The sequence below is a fragment of the Halichondria panicea genome, chromosome 8 (assembly GCF_963675165.1).
Source record: "Halichondria panicea chromosome 8, odHalPani1.1, whole genome shotgun sequence".
In the NCBI taxonomy this organism is placed as follows: Eukaryota; Metazoa; Porifera; class Demospongiae; order Suberitida; family Halichondriidae; genus Halichondria; species Halichondria panicea.
The window spans coordinates 4,090,205-4,111,932 of NC_087384.1; the positions used below are offsets into that span (position 1 = coordinate 4,090,205).

Consider the following 21,728-nt stretch of genomic DNA (forward strand, 5'->3'; position numbering starts at 1 on the left):
CCAATCTAGGGTACATGGGACTTGTACCCTGGAGTATCCTGAGAGTTTCAGGATATTCCTTAGTGTATACCTCATGCCGCTAACCCCGAGGCATGAATTAGCCTTTTACTCTTCATGATTATGACGCCATTTTGGCCCACATACATGTACTGCCGAGAATAATGAGACGTATGTTATTACAAGTCATTTATCGCTACATTTTAGGTGAGTTAAAAATTACAATGCTGACACGAAACTACAGCACAAACTGAAACAGCATCACTGAAACATGGACAGCAGGTACATGTATATAGTGCACACAACAACAGGTATACATCGTGAAGCTTGATGAGACACACAAAAGTGTGGAGTGTTAGTTACTTCTTATTGTGATCTTGCTGCATCAGCATTGTCCACTACAATCGGAGGGGCATTGTGGGTGCTTGCAAATTTCTCTCGTTTTCTAAGAGAGCCCTGGACTTTATGTGGGATAGATGATTTGGTGGCATTTTCTTCATCAAGGCTATGCCTGTATGTGTAAACAACCAAGATTGAAATTTGCCTTGCACATAATTATAGACTGATGCTGCACTGCAATAATTATAGCAAAAAGTTGGTTGATTTGGCAACCAACAATACACTACTACATGTACATGTACTACTAGTACCTTGGTGATGTGCCAGGAGAGGTAGCAGGTGAAGAGGTAGGGGTGGTTCTGGGGGAGAAGGGGTGTCGCAATGATTTCTTTCTTGCCATTTGCTTGATCATTGCCTACACAAACAATAAAATGATCAAGCAAGTAAAATATAAATCATGTACAATATTCATTGTGGTAAATGTAAGGTTTTAACGATATCTTTCTGCGCATGAGGTTAACAATTTATGTCCTTGTTGAGTCAGTGGACATTGACTGGGACATGGCTAGATAGGAAGAGAGGCAAATGTAGAATAGCCTAGAGAGCCAGGGGAAGAATCACTTGAGACGTACCATGACAATGTTTGTCATAAGATCTGGCTAGAGTAGCATCTGTAGTCTTGATAGCTTTAGTTAGCCCACCATTGCACTTGTGAATCACTGTGTAGATACATGTGCATGTAGCAGATACAACATGTAGGATGTCACAGACAACATGGGTTTAGTCCTTGAATGCTTGCAAAAATAGTTCATTATAGGTGGGGTGGTCCGTTGCTAGGATTATGATACCCCAGGGGTCTGAGCTACCAGCAAGTGATTTTTTATGTGGGTTTTTAAAGTGTTTTCCTGTTTTAATGACAACTATTGATTTCTGAGGTCAGTACCTTTTGACAGCTGTGAGCCAGCAAAGGGCCATGGCGCAGTTCCCGCAAACTGTTTTGGTGATCCTTAGACCTACTGTAGTACACTCCTGAATCATCAGAAATAAATTCCTTGCCATGCACTGTACATACACCAACAGCACTGAGCTTACTTGTACGTGTTTCCCAAATTAACCCGCTATGTTGAAGTCGTTTATTATCATTTGCCATAATTGGAATGGAATTTTTCAGCGAAGCAGAAAAACTTAGATACCACAACTGTATCAGTGAAGTGTAAAATAGAATCTAAACAAGGACAGTCTGGCCCAACACTTACCAAAATGTGAATGGGTGTCCTGTAAGTCTTGAATGCTTGCTCCATATCCTCTTCACTCACACTGATCTCAACATTACAGTTCTCCTCTCGTGAAGGAACTGGTCTGGTGCTCTTTAGAATCCACGGATGTTCCCGGATCTGGGGAATGGTGATTCGTTTCTTCTGGTCCTTCTCCAGTAGTTTTTGTAGCAGGTCTTTGAGGTCATCGGGTAGAGAGTCAGGCAATGGAGGACTGATTATGTGTGCATAGGGGGAGGGGAATTGATCGTTGATCCTACAGGTGTGACTAACACTACGTTTGAGCAGACGAACATGTAGTGTACATGTAACCATGTACATGTACGTACACTGTACATAGAATTTACTGTTAAGTACATGTACACACAACATGGAATTGATTAAATGGACTCACTCTTCTGTCTTTATCTGCTCATGGAGGTCGACAATGGATGGTGGGGACCATGGTACCTATAGAAAAAGTATTAGTACCAACATAAAAAATATACTTCCAGTGCAGCCTCGGGTCAGGGACATACGGTCTTAGAAGACACATTATATTATATCACATGTACAGCACATTCTGCAAGACACCCACCCAGTGCAGCCTCGGGTCAGGGACATACGGTCTTAGAAGACACATTATATTACAATGTACATTGTATATCACATGTACAGCACATTCTGCAACACACCCAATCCTACACTGGGAAGCTTAAGTATTTCCTGAATTTCTCCCTGAAATAGTTAAGCATAGTTACATGTACATGTAGCCATACCGGTGTGATTCTGTTGGACAAACAGATGGCCGGATCAATTAATTGATCACAGTGAGGTGGCTAAGAGGAGGAGATACAGTATTCACACTAACATTTCACTAGCAGTCTCTCAATGACCAAAGATGGTAACAATGAACGCAGTAAGTACCATTCATCACACGAGCATGTGCTGACCCACGCAATGATGCAACCCAGCACTACAAGTGCTAGTGCATTGACCTGCATGGCTGCAATGGCATCAATGCACTGAACTTGTAGTGATTTGTGCACGCATGTCGTACCTCCTCTGGATTTTTTTTTTCCTACATTATAATACACACACTCATAGGGGAGATAGTTCCTTAGGGGAGATAGTCTGGCAAACAGAGTCACTTTTCTTGGTTCTCGTGTCAAAAAATGGGCGTGGTGATCAGGCTAAAACTGGCTAGCTATTATCTCTACTCCCGTACAGATTTAGTGAGATTTAAAAGATATTCTGTACTTGAAAATTAAGTTAGCCATTGCCTAATATAGTGGCAAAGTTTTTAAAACGACTAAGGTCAAATACTACCAATCTCCGTGAGGTGGAATCATGTGACATTTTAATTGATTTGAAAAGTGACTCTAAATAGTCTGGTCCCAGACTAGTCTATTTTGGGGGATTAAAGGTTCGTGAAACATTATATCATTTTGGTGTGACCTGAAATGCAGATTCACCTAAATGCAGATTCACTATGAGGCAGACACACAAACTATGTAACCAGTTGTTGCCTCACCTTTCCCAATATAAAGCAGTAGAGAGTGACACCAGCCGCCCAGATGTCTACAGGTTGACCTTGATACGACATTTTAGATCCTGTACAGGTGGTGCATAATAATTATATACATGTAGTCACGCATCCAGATCAAATAGAGTACTTGTACAGTGTAAACTGCAATAACAAACTATGTAACATCCATCGTGCCCTACATAGTATGACATACAGTAATGAACATTAACAATAGAAACCTAGCAGTATCATGTGTACTGTACAACAAGTGGGAGGGTACAATAACAATCATTACCAGGAATTCAGAAACATTAACCGGACATGCTTTAGCTACTAATTACTAACACTTGCAGAAACTCCCCACATTCCAGTGCCAGACAGCTACATGTACACGTACACTTACGGAACTATAACACAATGGAGTACAGGATACATTTGACAAACAAACATTTTTTTTCCAAATGATCTCAGACTAGCAACCATACATGTTATGATGTACATGTACTAAATTCGACGATGTGCATGTACAGTATTTACTGTACAGCTCGAAGAAAACTATGACTGTCAACTGAAATTTTATATACACATGTACATGTACCCATGGTCAAAGCGTATCAACATTTGTACGTATTATTGAAACAGAAATCATGCAAATACACTCACCATCAAGGCACTCGGGTGCCACGAACGCTGGCGTCCCTGCATATCTTGACAAGTTCGACTCTGTTCGTTCTATCTCCTCAGACACACCAAAATCTGCAATCTGATGGACACACACTTTTCACAACCATGCAATGAACATCACACATTAAAAAAGAAACACCGTGGATGTACGTACATACATGTACATGAACAGCATGACATGTACATGTATAATCCATTGGAAGTGCAACATATACAAGCATGTCACATGTAGAGTGTACATCATAAATAATTTGCATACCTTGACTCTGAAGTTGTCATCCAGCAGTAGATTCATTGGCTTAATGTCTCTGTGTATGACGTGCTGGGAGTGCACTATGTGTGTGCATGTGTGTGAGCCAAGTCATGTACAGAACAGCAGGAAGAGAACAAAACAAATTGGAGGCATAGTCAAAGTGAAATATGATACAGTAACACACAAGGCAGAGAAAATATTTAATCACAAAAAATGATCGTCTTAGTTACACTATCCTCCTACGGAAGCCTTCGACCAAGCAATTAACAAGGAGAGGAAATGGGCATGGGGACGAGGCTACTAGCTTTGATTCCAGGATGCCAAAAAAATTGGCTGGTGTACACTGCGTGCATGTACTGTACATATAATAATTATGGCCACAAACCGCTAAAAATCATGGCACTTGTCTGGACTACTAGGGAAGCTTTAGAGGACCTCCCTAGAAAGTTTAGCAGTCTGCTACAGCTATAGGTACATCATCACTTCAAGTTGTCTGATTCGGTTAACCATCACAACAGAGGACTAGTTATTAGTATGGTACAGAACGGAGACAGGGAGGACATCATCTCAAAACTATAGCTACATACATAGATGCACAGCTACAGTACTGTATACACAGTTAGGTATTAAAGAGACTTGCACACAAAACACCAATTCCTAGGGCCCACCGTTAATCTATATACCGTCAGCGCAGATATAATTACTCATACGGTCTACCGTATCACCACTCACGATATTCCAAGCCCAGTATCATGTCAATAAAGTAGTTTCGACCCTGTTCCTCTGTGAATAGCTCGTGCATGGGCAGATTGTTGATCACAGGCCTGCATTCAATCAAACAATACATTACATGTACATGCAGTGAGCTGCACAACGTGTCTAAGACAGAAATTCTACTGCACAGTCTACACAAAATAGCTATTTGCAGCAGCCACAAGTACATGTATACAAAAATAGTTGAGGCACTCACCCTTTAGGAACGAACTCGAATACTGTAAGGTGTGTGCAATGGAATGCGTGTCATGTTTCAAATCTCACATACTGTATACATGCATATACGTATAAAATAAAAAATTTCCATCCCATGACACACACTTGGCTTACACACAATCCATAATACACAGAGTACACTATACAGTGCAGATTATAAGAAAAATATACACAATCTAACAAACACAATCTAACAATTATACACACACAAGTTATTGCTACAGAAAACACAAGAGTTTCAGTTTCTGTACATAAAGCACAAAGCACGAATATACACAGTGTAGTATAATACTAACATAATTATGGTACCAACAATACCATGATTGCATGTCTACACTGAATATACATGTAGTAACGTATGTGTCTAAAAGAAAACAAAGTTAAGCTTCTACAGTACTTGTGTGCATGTAACCTCCTATAAAAGCCTTGTGTAACGTACATGTACATGTACACGCACCAACCACAGTGCCTGCACTTACCTAGTATGAAATCATCTTCACTGGGGTCATCCAACACCTCTAACAGACGTACCACGTTAGGGTGGTTAAGTTTCTTCAAGATAGCAGTTTCCCTCTTTATGTTGTCCAGTGGGCTCTTCACAACTCTCTTCTTTTGTGGTCGACCTATAAGCAATTACACTCAAGCTCAATGTAACACGATTAAGGTACATGTACATGTACACGTACACTTTTACAGTTATACAGAGTACATTGTAGCTACTTGGAGATTGTGTCATGTATGACAGCTGCTACATTTCCCCAAAATGGAACTAAAATTTAATATTCCAGCTACATGTACCAAACAAGGAGGACATGTAAGTGCATATTCATAGCTGTTGGTATAACATGGGCTACATCGTTGGTATGATGAAATTACTATTAGATTCCCTTGAAAGTGGCTATATATAGGCACAGTACCGTATACTAGGTACATGTAATTTTCGAGGGGCCAATACTTTTCGTGGATTTCACCAAGCCACACACACACATCAACTGCGAAAATGCATAGTCAGTCTGCTAAAAAATTACGCGCAAAATTCACAAAAATGGCCAATTCACGAAAATTTAGACCCTCAAAAATTACCCGCTAATACGGTATTAGCTAAGAAACCCTTGTAATGCATAGATGGAAGTGAGTATACATATTGCACATTAATTTGTTATGGTGCTTACATAACTGTCCTTTCTTCTTGAGTCTTCCTTTGGCCACAATCTTCATTGCCTATTGCATAAACCAGGCAGTAATGAGAACAGAAACATAACTTCTATCATACTTATGTCCACAAAGACCTACATTGCACAATAATGTTTTGTCATCTCAAGAACTACAACAGAAGTACTGTGGTTGTATACATATGTATGTAAACAACCTTTACAGACTTCTAGGTACTTGAACTAACTATGTGAGATATATGTAAAGCTGGACAAACAAGTAAACATTTGCCCCTTAATCGATCTACAGCGTACAAAAGAAGGACTACATGTATCATCAAAACAGTGTCCGTAACAACAGTATCCACATAATAACCAGACATCCTCTGTTAACGAAAACACCTAGAGGTGGTAATGCTGAAAATTGAGAGTTGACAAATCTATGCCACATGTAGGTTACAAAAGACAGACAACAAGCACGAGTACATGCATGCATAATTATATCGTGTGTCTACCTGTATTATTCTGATTTGACAAAATAATGTGAACACAATAAACAGCAACTCACATAGGTCTCTTCATTGTCCATACTCATTGCTTTTCTGACGATACCGTAAGAACCCTGTTTAGTTTGCGAAAAAGATTTAAGATTAAGACCACTAGCAACGGTCAATTGAGCAAGGTTATAGGGCAACTATGTATGACTCCTACACTCATGTTAGCAATTATCCTTTCACATACTAAAGAATCCTTTACACATGTACCTTCATTTTCATAATTCCACACAGTCACAAGGAAACAGCCACACATGCAGGCATGCTACTTAAGTACTTCCTACTGGTAGTAAAACTCACATGGCCAATGATGTCAAGAACTTTGTACTGATTCAATAGAGTGTGATCCTGCCAACAAACAAACACTTTATACAATTATGCGAAAAACTGAATTACCACTACTATTCTCTTTTTGCGCAATGCAATCACACGAAAGTAGATTTGCACAGCATACAACATTTTCAACTGCACAAATCTAAGCACATGTATACCCTGATGTAAGTTTTATCCAAACTAGTGCACTGAATTAAGTTCTAAACTCTCGGCTTGAAGAGTGGTTGTATTATAATAGCAGGTCCAACAACTAATAGTGGTGTAAAAAATGAATGTGTGAAAAGCAAGTAGGTGTGGAAGAAATTAAGTTTTTAATTACCAAGAGCACGTGAGAAGATCTCCTCATAATTATACTCCTGGTTTTACTGATGTTAAACTAAAGCTTTGGCAAGCCTTTGATAACGGCATTGCTGGCCAGACATGTCTTCTCATGGAGAACAAAACAGAGCTTCATGTGGTTGCATGTAGTGCGCATGTGTATATATATCTCAATCTATAATAGCCAACATTGCAAGGTATACTTCTTAGCGTTTGCTCAATAACAAAAAAGTGTTTATAACCAATTAAATCTGGGCTGATAATAATTAACAACGTGTTGTGTTGAAGCTATCCGTGTACATTCTGTAAATTAACGCAGCAATTTGGTAGCCAGACGAGCAGACTCAGACAAACACCAGCAAACTACTACAACCTGGCCGCCCACGTGGCTTGGATTAATGAGGAGAATAGGATACAACAGAGTTACAGAAGACGTGTGCATTCTAAGAAAAGAGAATGTGATTCCATAAGGGTATTCTTGGATACAGGTATGAATTAATTTACACACTTGTACAACACCGATATGAGAAAGACCAGCCGTACCTCAAACTCCTCTCTGTGTATGTTGTGTGTGTCAATGGTCTCGGCTCTTCTCATGAATCGTTGTGATTGTGCGGGTCTGCGATTTGAATTAGGTGTGAGAAATCCATTCAAACTCTGAGAGACACCCTGCTCTCCTCGGGGCATTGATCGACTACGATTAATACTTGGGGACTGTGTTGAACTTGAACTGCTCAGCGAAGACTCCTGTGAAACACATAAAACATTAATGCTAAATAGTTGATTTATAAGCTTTGGGTATTAAAACAACACACTCTCAGTGAAAGAACCTAGCAACAAAATAATGCACACACTTTAATAATAGACATGGCCTTACTTACACCATAGATAGCCAGTGGTGATGGAGGCAATGCAATAATCTGGGAAGCAGCATGAACATCGCCTTCACTATTGGCACGGTCTCTTCTAGCTGGTATACCGAGTAGATCGTTGGATGAGCTCTCTAGGTCTATTGACAGAGGTGTTGCCATTGGGGTGAGGGTGTGTGGGGTGTGCTGGGACACTACAGGTTGAATAGACAGCACTGGGCCTGCTAAGCTCATTATTCACTCGAGTATACGGTAGCAGTCAAAGTCTCCACCTACACAGTACAGACACAGAACACATAATTATTGTGGATGACTAATTTCAAGAAGGATCTGCTAAACCACAATAATACTAAAAGAACTATTTTACCTACCTAGATTGTTTCTGACTTACTTGCTGGCTACTTTGACGTGAAAAAAACAGATAAAGGTCTTGTTATATACAGTACAGAATCCACAGCATTCCACTCACTGTCACCATAGATCTATCTATGCTGTCACTATTGTATAAGCTTCCTGCTCATGTTGCATGACGACATGGCGGCCCTGTTTACTTCCCTTGCGGATGCCGGGACTTGGCCATCACCACGTGCTCTGGTACCCACGTGCATTTTACAGCAAGGCTCAAAAGATGGCGGCACAACAAGGAGGAGGTAAGCCAGCGATTTGAGCGTTGAGTTGTCTAGTTATTTGTACTGATCATGTCTATGAGATGCATTATGCCTTTATGTACCCTCACAGGATTTCAAAACTACCCTCCACCAGCACCAGCAGGAGGAGCTGGGTATGTGTTTGATGGTGTACTACATCTGTAAATATAAATTATACTCTACTATACTATAATGCTATGAGAGACAACTTTGTTTGTGTGTACTTATTTTGTTGCGTAGTGCCTTTGGTCAGGTAGTGTTATAGATAACAGCATTAAACTCTTCTTGCTTGCATGGTGCCCATAGTATAGTACAGATAGTCTCTGTGTATAAAGCATCACTTTATCTTTTGACTCACCTTTGATAAAGGTATGGACAAGCCCAACAAGCTACAACCCAACCAGCTGGATATGGTAAGGGAGACTGTTGTTTCAATGGCGAATTTATAGTCTATAAAACAATTCCCGTGTTGTTATCATGTCACCTAGTACCGCTCCATTATGCACAGGTTATCAACAATCACAAGCAGGCCAACAACCAGCTGCCTATGGTGGAGGATACCAGTACAGTACCCCAGGGGGAGCAGCACCAGTTCCCCCTGTCCCACCAGGAACGTACCCCCCTACCTCTCAACCAGCACCAGCTGGTTATTCTGCAGCTCAGCCTACGGCTGGATACGCCCCACCTGTCCAACCAGCCGGTGGATATAGTGCTGCCGTGCCCCCTGTTGGTGGGTCTAGTCAATATGGAGGGCAACCACCTCCACAGCAGCCACCAGCTGGACAGGTATACCATGCTGATTATCTTTTAAGAAAAAGTTTGTCGGTGGGAGGAGGGGGTGCTGTTGTGTTAGGTCATCTAAAAGAGCACTCACTCAAGCCCATGTATGATATAATTATATAATTGATTCACAACATTTTCGCAGATTTATTTTAGCTAAGTAGCTAGACTTACGATGCTCGAGATGACTAGAATTGTCTCTTTGTTTGTTTTCTAAAACTTTTCTGCAAAACGTACTTGCAACGTGCAACGGTAATTTAATAGCAACGGTACGATAAATTAATACGGTATCAAAACGGAAACGTTACGAACGTACTACATAAACGGAACGGATACTTTATATTGATCGCTACTGTACCACTCCTCTCCTCATACAGCCTGGTTATGCTCCGGGTGGCCCGCCCCCTCCTGCTCCCAATTACCCCACTCCCCCTGGAGCCCCATACCAACCACCACCTGGAGTACCGCCCCCTGGCCCACCACCTGGTGGACAAGGGTTTCCCCCACCTGGGGGTAACTTTGGAGGCGGTCGCCCCCCGGCATATGGTGGATATGGTGGTGAGAGAGACGGAGGGTTCGGACGACGTGAAGGTGGACACAGTGGACCACCTCGGTGAGTGCTCTCCTGTCAACGTATAAGGGATTGCATGCAGTGGTTTGTGAGAATACGGTGTGCAGAAAAGGGGCACGCTTAGGGTTCAGGCTTTACTTTGCTTTGATTGTCGTAATAGTGGTGTGCTAATTAAGACAGTCCATATTTTGCAAATTAAATGGTTGAGAGTGTCTTTTCTTGTTAACTTTTGGGAAACTACAGTTTGTATGATATGTGTGTAATTTATAGTCCATAGTACATTACATGTATTATGCTATGCTAAACTTGGGAGAGCAAAGATATACGTTTAATGTTGTGCTTTTAACTCTGATCTTCTCTCCAATCTCTTCACATGGTTCAATTACTGACTGGTTGGTATTCAATTCTCAATCGGTGAATGAAAAAAATCTTTACAATTGAATGTTGGTGGTCTGGTTTGAACAGAAGCGGTGGTGGCTATATGGGTGGTGGTGGCCCAGGGAACGGTGAGTTATCTGTAATGGTAGTCACCATTAACGGCTCAATAATTATTCTAAATTGTAGTAGGTGTATGCATTTTTTTAATGTTGCGTGTAAAGACCGTAATTTTTATTTGAATAATGTTATTAGGATATTGTAGTCGACTTCACCATGGCCTATTCACATTGGTTGTTTCATGCAAACTTTTAGTGGTTGTAATTGTATGAGCGGTTCGTCAACAGGTGGTTTTTTGTGTCTTCATTTCAAGCGCATCTCTAAGTATAGAACTAAGGGTCACAGTACATGTATTTAATTAAGCACTAGGGGGAGTTAGTGTAAAGTAATCATCATTGACATTTTTGGTATTTGTGTGTATGTGCCTGGCTACAGTGTAATTATTTGGTTGCTTCCAGGGCTCATCGTACACCAAATAGTTATTAATTATATGATTAGTCAGTTTCATGCAGTTCGCTGACGTTTACAAAGGTTTTCTTGCACGTTTTGAGTGATCGTTTCGTGCATTGTGGTGTGTTTAAAAGCTGTGTGTCGAAGTACTAAAAAATACGTACTTAACTTTAAGGTACACGGTACTAATGGTAACAACGAGTGTTGCAAGCGTGCGCTTGCTAATGCCTCTCGCCATATTTTTGCTTTCGCTCAAAAGTATTAGAGTGTTATAGAAGAGATAAATAATGCAATGTACTTTCATCGTTTCACAAGAAAAGGGGGTCCACAGTTAATAGTGCATACTGAGTCAAAGGCATAATCAGTAGTCTGTGAGATAAGTATTAAAGACAGAATTCAAGCAGTCTAAAAAGAAAAGGTTGGTTTGTGGCTTACCAGGACCTCAACAAAGAAGAAAATTGCAGGATCTGGGATTCAAAATGACTCGTGGTATGGAGCGCGCATGCGCATTACACCCAGGAATAAGGGGTGTGTCTGAAAGTTCACTAATGGCTACTAAAAATTAGTAGCTAGCTTCTTTAGCAGCTCTTTCTGAGTCTCGTAGCTAACAAAAAGCTAGCGCTTTAGTGCAAGGCTAACAAGTTTGTGCGAACAGATGATGCTATGAAAGATTCTGAAGAGACTGCAACAGCCTTCAATGTGAGTCAAAGTAGCCATAACTCGAGAAAGAAGCTTTAGTTTGCTAATCCACGAATCAAAATCCAAGAGAATGTGGCTAGAATCCTATAGAAGGTGTTAGTTTTCGTCGCATTGCAACCGTTGACCAGTTACAGCTGGAACAGACACACACACACACACACTGTCAGCTTTACCGTATCTATCGTGCGGCTACGCCTCAAGGCATAATTATTATTGCACTGAAATGTGTACAGTGCTATTAATAGCATATCACACCAGTATGAGTAAATTACACGTCGTCAAGCTGTAATTACACGGATTTGGTTTCAATACCGCCATGGTTAAAGTGCAATAAAAACTGCATCCTATCCGACTAGCAATCAATTGCACATTAAAAAAGGTTAATAGCTGTGAAAATGAACACCTCTAAATGCACAAGGCAAAGCTGAATGCTTTACTTTTCCAGTGCTTATTATCTCTGCCTTCACGGGTATCTTAACCGTACTATTAGTAAGCTGTAGGTGGTTTCCATGCGCATGGCAACATGCATAATGCTTGTACTGGATCTAGTAACATGTGCACACAGTAGAGCTACATCTTTTTGATTTATAGGAGGATTACAAGGAGAGAAGCGGATTAGAGAAGATGCTGTGTACATTACAAATCTTACTGATGACGTCTCAGAAGAGAAGATGGGGGAGCTGTTTGGCTCTATTGGTGTTATAAAGGTGGGTTAGACACTGAATGTTGTGTGTATATATACATAATGTAGTGGTTGTGTTCATGTGCAACTCAAATGTGTATGTGTTGCTCGACTTCATTATGTACCCATTCATTAGTCAAACGTATACGTGTAGCAAATACTAAATTTGTCAGTAATTAATGTCTTTATTATGATACCAACTATGCCACTGGGGACACAATACATGTACATGTTTGTATATTTACATGTAGTACGTGCTAGTACGTGCTTTCTGCCATTACATGCAGTACAACCGCAAGACGCAGAAACCACACATCACTCTGTACACAGACAAGAGGACAGGCAAATTTAAGGCAAGGCTATATAGCTGATGCACCTCCTTATAATTATGATGATTTGCATGGCTCTTACATTGTATAGGGAGAGGCTTTGGTTGTCTATGAAGACCCTAGTGCAGCTAAAGCAGCCATTGAATGGTTTAACGGTAATACAAAATACTATTTATTCTCAGTGTACACAATTATTAGTTGTATGTAGTGCCAAACAAATGTTGTGCTGTGAAATCCTTTTTGTGTTCACTCCATTCAGGTAAAGATCATTTTGGCAGTAACATCAAAGTGGAGTATGCCACCCACATTGAGCCGCCTGGAGGTTATGGTGGTTACCGTGGAGGAGGGGGGGGAGGAGGAGGGTTTAGAGGTTCTGGAAGGGGTGGCGGAGATTTTGGTGGTCGTGGAGGTCGGGATTTCGGTGACCGCGGTGGTGATCGTGGTGACCGCGGTGGCAGGGGTAGAGGGTCTTTTGTTCAAGCCGCAGGAGACTGGGAATGTCCAGATCCAAAGTGAGTGTGCACCTCACACTGTTTTTATGATGATGCATACTTAGTGTACAACTCTACTACGTACATGCATAGTTTTACAAGCTTTAGTCAGCAAATCTCAGGAGAAAGTGGCTGGAAGTCTACAGAAGATGTTAGTTTTTGGCGCATTGCAACCGTTGAGCAGTTACAGCTGAAGCACACACACGGAAAACTTTACCGCATTCCTTGTGCGGGTCGCCTAGAAGTGTAGTGATTATACAAATTCAGATTATGTCGTGTGTTAACAGTAGATGTATGTACGTGTTATTACATCAATTTGAGGTAGTGATGAAATGCACTAAAGGAGGCACATTGCATGTCTCTCTGACGCTAGCTATCTCTCTGTGCTAACGCCAGAGTTGTGTGCTAGCTTAGAAGAATAAGAACATGTGCAAGGGCCATCTGAACCTCACATATTCCATATAGTGGGAATTAGTACTGTTTTGTGGTGAAGTCTAATTAAGGTTACTGCTTCGTTTCCGTCAACAGTTGTAGGAATATGAATTTTGCTCGTCGCCATGAGTGCAATCGCTGTGGTGTTTCTCGGCCTGGGGGTGGTGGTGACATGGGTGGAGGAATGCGTGGTGGCGGTGGCTTCCGTGGGCGTGGCGGTGACAGGGGTGGATATCGTGGACGTGGGAGGGGAGGTCCAGACCGATATAGGTGAGTGAAGGAGCCTCATTGCGTATAATTATATAAATTAGTGGGTTTGGTCATGGTGGTTTTTCTGTTCATACAGAGACAATGATAGATCTGGTGGAAGAAGCAGGCCATACTAACTTGATTACTGTGGTGAAAATAGTGACTCTGTTCCTCTAAACTGCCTACTTAAAAGTCTACAATAGCTATATATACTCTTTTGTTACTCTGTAGTTCAGCTCTGAGCTGTATTGTTAATCTAGAAACCTTTTTGCAATCAAGCAATCTCATATGCACTGCCTATTACAAAAATGTACATATGTACATGTCTTTGCCACACTTAAGCAAAAATTGCTATCCAGTGAAGGATGTTTAATAAAAATTGTGCATCACTTAATTGGTATTTCAGGCTTAAGGTACTTCATCTATATACCGTATTGCTAGAATGTTTTGCGAGCATCGATAAAATACGGTATCAATTGGAGGAATATAGAATCGAGGTATAGAGTTAGGAAAAATAAGATTAACTGTCCGGCCATTACTTTTCTTTCTTTGCTGCCTGCCTCATTTCGTCTATTCTTTTTTGCTACCTTCTATTTATGCATGAGCAATGACAACAGGTAGCAAGGCCTGGGAACGAGGCTAGATTTTAGTCAATAGAGCCGAAACTTATAACTGTAGAAGCATAATAATTAAATAATATTCAGGAACATACTAAAGTATAAGGTGTGGTGACAACTAGGTGATATGGTTATACATAATTATACAACACTTGCCTACAAAGATATAATTAAGCTAAGAGAAAATGAATGCTCTCAAACTAAGATACAGTTTCTGCAAAAGTGATGACACACCTACAAGGTCTCGTGCAAAGAACGGCATGGTAGAAGAGCCCAATTGATGGACATAGGTCAGCTTACACGATGGACTACTAGGAGACAGTGAGGAGTCTTCCAGAATGTAGCCAGAAGACAACACCTGCAGAAAAAGGTGATTAAAACCACCACAACATCAAAACTCCTCAGGGCGCACAAATAAATTTATGTAGTATTTAAAGCAGCGGCCACATTGAAATTGCAGGAGTAAGCGCACAATTAGAGCCAAAAATATCAGACTTTTCAGTTCTGGCGCTATTACATGAAGTGCAGTGACTTTTTACCACAATTATGTGCATGCCTCAGTTAAACCACGACAGCTGTGTGCAAATTTAGTATTCTTACGCCCTAAACCTTTTCTCCATAGCCTGCCAAGCAAATGGATAGTGTTAGACTGTTGGGCAACTTCTATACCACCCCACCCCTTGTACAAATGAGAGACCAGTATCTATAGTGAAAGTTGGCAACGAGGGCAGTTCAATTTATGCTTACTGTATTATATTACATGCAACGGACGTAGTTACACACACGTTTCATGGGGATCTGATTAATTAAATGCGTTTTGTATAAAAGCTTTACGTGTTACGGGTGATAAATCAATTGCACAAAGTAATACACTGCTTTGTAAGTCAATAAAAATGATCAGAAAGACTTACAGTGGATCTCTGATAGTTTCTCAGCGGTGGAAGGTCTTCAGTAGTGACAGAGGTGAACGCTAGCATATAAATGGTTTCTCCACTGCAGGAATAAAATCGTATTGCAACATCCCCGATAGCTGTCAAAATGATTCATTTGCTCTCAATGTACCGCTATAACACACTTGAAAAACATTTGCTAGGCAAAAATAGGGCATCGCTCGAGAAGGACATGCACCCATTCTGGAAAAATTATCTTCCTTACATCGCTTGTCTGTGACCAGTTATGATTTGTACAAAATATATGTACAAACGAATGACTTTATTTAACTTTTATAATTATCTCACTTCGTATAATTATACAAGAATAATTGCCTACAATTCATGTATATAGCCTATCCCAAGGTAATATATGTATACAATCTAACGATCTTTGAAATTAAAAATACATTAGTTATACTACCGGTATAATCACTCACTTTTTCCCTTGCGTTTTTCTCTTCGATGCAAGAAGAACAAAGTCTTTTGGAAGCTCCTTTGCCTCATGTTCCAGGGTCTTGTACACAAGATGAATTACAAAGTCATCCTCACTCACTGGTTTCACAACCTTAATGTGCCTATAGTGAGATAGGCATGCTGAGATTTCTGGGTCTCAGAACAAAATGCAACAATGAATTGTTAAGTCTTTACTATACTTGTATTACATACAGCACCACCTTTGGTACTTGACAATTAAATCAACACATGAAAGTTGAAGGTGTGTGAAAGCTCCCTACAAATTAAAGCTACATGTATAACATTTAGAAGTGCTCCAATTGGGTCAGGTATGTATACCATAATACTAGCCTCTCCTCCCAATTGAGGGGCTAGTATGAATACATGTATAGTATGTAGTACTAAAGGTTATGGAGAATATTAAGCTGGTAATCCTGAACATGCACACATCTCTTCCTCCTTCAATGGCAAAAATGTGTATACAGTGTCAGTCTAGCATGAAATTCCATCATTTTGGACTATGACGAGTGCATGATTGTAACTTACTTGCAAAGGAAATCCCACTTTGATCTATTCTTAAAATTGGCTAGCTTCTCATAGACGACACTGGCTGTCACCCCACTTAGGTTGTCACTTACTTTAACAATGAGGTTCTCCTTCTCTTGAAACTTGCAGAACTCAAACTGTAGAAAACATAAGTCAACGCTATACCTACTGATAGCGATAATAATATCATTAATAGTCTTACGGTTTGTTCTGTCTGAACGATTTCCCAATAGTTGCGTACGTAGTTGGTCATAAGTTTGGAGGTGGACTTGTATATTAGATCATACTGGTTCAGGATTAGATAACATAATTATGGTAGTGACGATTCAGAGTTGCTTGTACTTACCACATTCTCAGGGTTTAGAGCAACTTCACTCTTGTCGTATTGGATCGCTTTCCTGCGTTTTATGGTGTGGTATGTTATAGTTATTGACTGGTTGACTAGTAATTATGGCTTATAACCTGCGCCCGAGGCTGAGATTGGTTATGTATTAGTTAATGTACAGTGTAGCCCTAGGGGTTTATGACAGTAAACCTCCCGACTACGAGGGCATAAGCCCGAGGGGGAGGTGTGGTTTACTGTCATAAACCCCGAGGCACTGTGCATTAATTGATATGTGTCCCATCTGATTGGCTGACTGATTGCTATGCATCAAGCTGCATGACTACCACATAGCAACACTATTCAAACAAGAAGACAACTAGGAAAAGATAGCTCGTTCACACCCGGGCTGCTGTCCACACTCAAATCCTTGTGCAGCCTGGACAGAATATGAGCAGCCAGCCCCCTCAAAGCGAACGGTACAGAGCCACTCCCCCTCTCTGTTCAATTAGTAAGCCCCTCCCTCCACTTACTGCGCAGCAACCAGCCAGAAGAAACAACACAGCTAGCTCTAGACGGTGTCTAGACCAGCTCTCTTCAGCTATGCCAGGCTAGTAGGCAAGCACTTAAAATAGCCACTCCTATAATTATTATTACTAAACTGGCTTCTTTTTATTTAAATACAGAAGCTGAACAGGCCTAGTGCAGTGCGTGCAGTACTAGTGCTAGTGAGCAAGGCTCAGCCTGAGCCCCAGCCCTCTGTCTCTATGTTTTCATTTATGACATTTTGTTTCTCATGCAAGACATTTTCATTCATCGAAAACACCATTAATTTATTTTTACTGCATATGCTTGAGGTGCCAATTTATGAGCCATATTTTCCCTTGTAGCCCTGAGGTGCCAATTTATGACAGTTAAACCCCACTAGACTACATAGCAAAAGTGTAGTAGGTGGGAAATATATATAATTATATTCTGTACTGAACCAGTTTGACAGAATAATTATTAGCTAATAATTAAAGCACATGAGTACAGTTAAAATGAATAACTATATTTTGCGATGTCTTACCGGTCTAACCACAAACAGTGCCTGGCCAACGCTAGACCAGCTCTATCCTCTTCCACCTGTGTGTAAGACAATCATACATAAATGTACAATGAGACGAACAATCAATTTCAGGCTGCTGACTGCAAGTACCAATTAACTATTACGTGTGCTCTAAGTACACACCTTGGACTCGATAACAGGCTCAGGAATAATCAAATCACCCTGATCTGCTCTAAAGATGTAAAAAGCACTGTTAATGTGTCTTGGCTCTCCACCGACATCGTACCCCTCCACACGAACACCAACCTCAAACCTGTATTGAATATTGACAAACATACACTGATAACACAAGGTGTGGGAGCTGGCGTTGCACAATATTTAGTGGAGTGCATGACACCATACATGTATGGTAGCACAATACTTCTAACTACCAGTATTAGAAAATATCTAATAAAAAATATCTTGAACTCACACAGTTCTTGAACTTAGTTAATAATTATTGCGATGTACATTCCTTGCCCACACAAATTGTAAATGGACAAGCAACACCTTTTAATGAGCCATTTCCAGAGAAACCCTTAGAAACCCCCCGCCCCCCCCAAACGATGCTAAATGCAAAAACACAAGAACACAATCAATAACTAAATAGCGACCTTAATGACTCGAACAAAGGGTTATTATAAGTGTATTGAACCTCTAAGCAGCCTTATTCAACTATATGTATTTGCATGGCACAAGAAATATTTAAAAGGTCTCAATTAGTAGCTACATTATACGTCTGTTCAAGCCTGTCTGACATCCTCTGTACAGGTACATGTATATATATTAGGACTTTTCTGCATGGAGGCGGATGGGGCAAATGGAACTTGAAGAGAGGCGAGAACAAATGAGGCACACAACCCAAGGTTCTGGAGACTTCTCAGGAAATTTTGCTTTTAAAAACGACTGGAGATTACTTCTAGAGAAGTGTTTTGTATAGCACATAATTATGTACTTGCAGGAGAAGTCATGTTGAGTGCATAAGATTAGCTAATGCCAATCCTATATGGTTTTCAACAATCCTACATGTATTGGTACTAACAATCAAACTTTAATCAAGTAACATCATGCATGCACATCTTTTTTTTTTACATATTATAAGATACATGTACTCATATTCAGAGCAATAAGTATGCAAGGAAACACAGACCTGTTGTTGGAGAAGACTTTGTTTACTGATGACTTCAGTGACACTCTTTCACCAACATGTGAGGGCCCTCTAAAAATGACGGACTGGATTCCTTCCAACGTCACTGCGGCTCGACACAGGCGACTGAAAAAAAGGATCTCCTATATAGTGTGACACATTGCTTATTCCAAAACTTACAGTGCTGAGATGGTAGCAATATCAGTCATCCACTCCATGATCTGCAATATGCGTAACTAATGATTGACGGAACCTCATATAACGTTATAGGTAAGACGCTGCTCCTATGCAGTATAATAATCGCCAATTTTTGTCTGTAAATAAGGTGTACATACATGCATGCATGTTTGATATTAGCATCAGAGAAGTACTACGTTACTGCACTACTGCACTAGCTACTGTATAGCACTACCTATTGGCAGGCATGTCCCAACAACTACTAATACTGATAACAGAGACTGACAAAAATTACTGTATTAAATACATATACATGCACCTGTTAAAACACAAACAAAGTAATCACTATAATAATTACTACAGGCCCCAGGCCATTGATTTTTCTTTTACCAACAGATGGAAGATATCCATTGCATGGGTGATATTGATAGTGCACACGCGCTGCTGCATCACTGAATGTAACGCTGTATCGTAAACTAGTTCAACATTTGTCTCATTTGAGGCTGTGGCTTATGCCCTTTCTTGCATTTGTCAAGAGCATGGTCTCAGTGGAGCCTCTCTGCAAAACCTAAGGCCCTAGAGAAAACCACAATTGAGTACAGTGTACCGTGTGTGTAGAAATCACAAAACCTTGCAGGATAGGGAGTCTAATTCCTACAAACCATGTGATAAATTAATCTACGCAAATAAGTTAATGCAAGTGCATGAGCACAGTATTTTTTCCTTTTGCAAAAATTATCCCGAGGACAGCTACTTCAAGTAAATTATCTAAGTCCTGTGTCAAGCCTTAATTAATGGTGCAAGCATTTTTTGTAAACATAATTATTACAAATGGTCAAGGATTGAGCACCTAGGCAACTGAGAAAATAGTGTAGGTGTTGTAACAACCAGTAAACGTACCACCTAATAACCATAAACTATAAATACCTGTAATTTTATACCTGCCCTCCAAATGTAGTGCCATGATGGTTGGCATGCACTGGCAATACAATCTGCACCGTGTGTACACATGTGCTTGACACTGAGATCTTTTTGATGTCCGCAGAAGAGTCCCGACGAGCTGTATAAAAGAGTAAGGGTTACATGTGCCATTGCATCCATGATTATAAATTGAGCTTACTTACTTGTAGTTATCTTAAATCTCTGAATATTTGTGAGCAATTGTTCCAGATCCTTAGCATAAGTCACTCTGTATGAGGACAATCACTGTGACTCTACCAACAAATTAGTTTAATTCAGCCCTATACCTCTTCCTCCTTCTTTCCCCTGCCAACAAGTGCTCTTTAGTCTCCTCTTCTGTTTCTATGGCAACTGGAGGAAGTTTAACCTGCATGGAAAACACCTGATGCTATTTGGGCCTCTTACTGTATACTGCAGTAGGCCAGGACACTGCCCTAGTCATGTATCACTAAATGTACGGTACTACATGTAGCTGTATGGGTCATATACACACAAGTCATGCAGGTAAAAGATTAACACTCACTTTGCTTCCATCTTTGGGTCTGGCCACAAATACAAACAGAGCCTAGTTGAATTTGCAGACAATTATACTTAGCATGTTAAATGTTTCACACAATAATGACATCATTACTTACATTGCAGACGTCTTGTTGGGCACCAGTAATTGGATTCTCACTTTTCACCCTCACATCAACCTAAACAATAATAAAGCACTCCTGATATAACATGTATACAGCACCCACCTCAAGACTGGATGTAAAGGATCTGTTTACAAGTGCTTTGAGTATCACTACATGTCCAACACTGGAAAAACATTTCATTTGTCAAACAATGGCGTGCATGCATGCATAATTATTATTAACCTGACAGATGAATTGAAGATGATGTCATCAATCGATACAGTCACACAAGGCACTCGCGCATGTTTCTCAGCTGCACGCAAACACTATGTATTGCTACTACAATATGAATAGCGTCATTCAGTTCCCACATGTGTACATAGTAGAACTGTATAACTAGATCTATTTTCAGTGTATTGTCACTGGCTCACCAGACAAACACGCTGCGACATCCATCCACCGCAACAAGTGTCCGTGTCTCAAAAACTGCTGTTCGTGTTGGAAGCAGCAAGAGGGCATGACCCACTCATGAACCTCCACACTGGTGGGGTTGGGAAGCAACCGCTTTGTGGGGACCTTTTTGAGGGCCCAGTGTGGACCTCTGTCTTCATTCTCAGTAGACATCTGCAGCATGCATCTAGAATAAGATCTACCGGTACGGTATGCTTGCTCTGGTACGGTCTAGTCTCTGTCCCTCCTGGAATTGTAATGATCGGCACATAAGAAAGCTAGGTATGTAGGTTAGCCTCGATAAGGCCGATCCGTCTCCAATTGAACGCTAGGAATTGGAGACAGATCGGCCTGGGGGTCGAGGCTATAATTAGGTATGCATA

At 40.6% G+C, this 21,728-nt stretch overlaps 3 protein-coding genes across 4 annotated transcripts; 1 reads left to right on the forward strand and 2 right to left on the reverse strand.

Annotated features, from left to right (window-relative positions):
* Positions 1-154: 154 nt before the first annotated feature.
* LOC135340026 (calcium/calmodulin-dependent protein kinase kinase 1-like) lies at positions 155-8,814 on the reverse strand. 2 transcript variants are annotated; one of them, XM_064536307.1, is made up of 16 exons: positions 8,661-8,814; positions 8,282-8,541; positions 7,944-8,147; positions 7,050-7,097; positions 6,764-6,817; positions 6,217-6,265; positions 5,524-5,667; positions 5,025-5,046; positions 4,787-4,878; positions 4,061-4,134; positions 3,781-3,880; positions 3,124-3,203; positions 2,005-2,060; positions 1,593-1,824; positions 648-751; positions 155-508 (listed from the first exon to the last, which is right to left on the reverse strand). In XM_064536307.1, the coding sequence occupies exons 2-16, from the start codon at positions 8,501-8,503 to the stop codon at positions 364-366; spliced, it is 1,626 nt and encodes a 541-aa protein (XP_064392377.1). In that variant the 5' UTR covers positions 8,504-8,541; positions 8,661-8,814; the 3' UTR covers positions 155-363. The 2 variants fall into 2 exon arrangements, with proteins under 2 accessions (XP_064392377.1, XP_064392378.1); XM_064536308.1 differs by having other exon boundaries at positions 8,641-8,775.
* Positions 8,815-8,882: 68 nt separating this feature from the next.
* LOC135340027 (RNA-binding protein FUS-like) lies at positions 8,883-14,312 on the forward strand. Its single transcript, XM_064536309.1, has 12 exons — positions 8,883-8,919; positions 9,008-9,050; positions 9,286-9,329; positions 9,425-9,702; positions 10,074-10,309; positions 10,733-10,773; positions 12,443-12,558; positions 12,821-12,886; positions 12,954-13,017; positions 13,122-13,374; positions 13,882-14,055; positions 14,132-14,312. The coding sequence occupies exons 1-12, from the start codon at positions 8,898-8,900 to the stop codon at positions 14,169-14,171; spliced, it is 1,377 nt and encodes a 458-aa protein (XP_064392379.1). The 5' UTR covers positions 8,883-8,897; the 3' UTR covers positions 14,172-14,312.
* Positions 14,313-14,692: 380 nt separating this feature from the next.
* Positions 14,693-21,601, reverse strand: LOC135340025 (acetyl-coenzyme A thioesterase-like). Its single transcript, XM_064536306.1, has 18 exons — positions 21,327-21,601; positions 21,139-21,208; positions 21,019-21,079; positions 20,911-20,970; positions 20,799-20,840; positions 20,563-20,642; positions 20,440-20,504; positions 20,257-20,375; positions 19,319-19,359; positions 19,142-19,264; positions 18,136-18,265; positions 17,974-18,029; positions 16,929-16,980; positions 16,785-16,868; positions 16,583-16,719; positions 16,021-16,158; positions 15,563-15,644; positions 14,693-15,009 (listed from the first exon to the last, which is right to left on the reverse strand). The coding sequence occupies exons 1-18, from the start codon at positions 21,526-21,528 to the stop codon at positions 14,827-14,829; spliced, it is 1,725 nt and encodes a 574-aa protein (XP_064392376.1). The 5' UTR covers positions 21,529-21,601; the 3' UTR covers positions 14,693-14,826.
* Positions 21,602-21,728: the final 127 nt, after the last annotated feature.

What these genes read in the sequence shown, in the direction of transcription:
- LOC135340026 (XM_064536307.1), bottom strand. Translation starts at nt 8,503, where the DNA reads ATGAGCTTAGCAGGCCCAGTGCTGTCTATTCAACCTGTAGTGTCCCAG. An exon ending in TACACAGAGAGGAGTTTGAG is followed by an intron (nt 7,098 to 7,943) that starts GTACGGCTGGTC and finishes GTTTGTTGGCAG; the next exon opens with GATCACACTCTATTGAATCA. An exon ending in TCTCCTGGCACATCACCAAG is followed by an intron (nt 509 to 647) that starts GTACTAGTAGTA and finishes TTACACATACAG; the next exon opens with GCATAGCCTTGATGAAGAAA.
- LOC135340027 (XM_064536309.1), top strand. Translation starts at nt 8,898, where the DNA reads ATGGCGGCACAACAAGGAGGAG. An exon ending in TGGTGGTGGCCCAGGGAACG is followed by an intron (nt 10,774 to 12,442) that starts GTGAGTTATCTG and finishes TTTGATTTATAG; the next exon opens with GAGGATTACAAGGAGAGAAG. An exon ending in AGAGGACAGGCAAATTTAAG is followed by an intron (nt 12,887 to 12,953) that starts GCAAGGCTATAT and finishes TACATTGTATAG; the next exon opens with GGAGAGGCTTTGGTTGTCTA.
- LOC135340025 (XM_064536306.1), bottom strand. Translation starts at nt 21,528, where the DNA reads ATGCTGCAGATGTCTACTGAGAATGAAGACAGAGGTCCACACTGGGCC. An exon ending in GGGGAAAGAAGGAGGAAGAG is followed by an intron (nt 20,505 to 20,562) that starts GTATAGGGCTGA and finishes GTCCTCATACAG; the next exon opens with AGTGACTTATGCTAAGGATC. An exon ending in AAGTGGGATTTCCTTTGCAA is followed by an intron (nt 16,159 to 16,582) that starts GTAAGTTACAAT and finishes ATCTCACTATAG; the next exon opens with GCACATTAAGGTTGTGAAAC.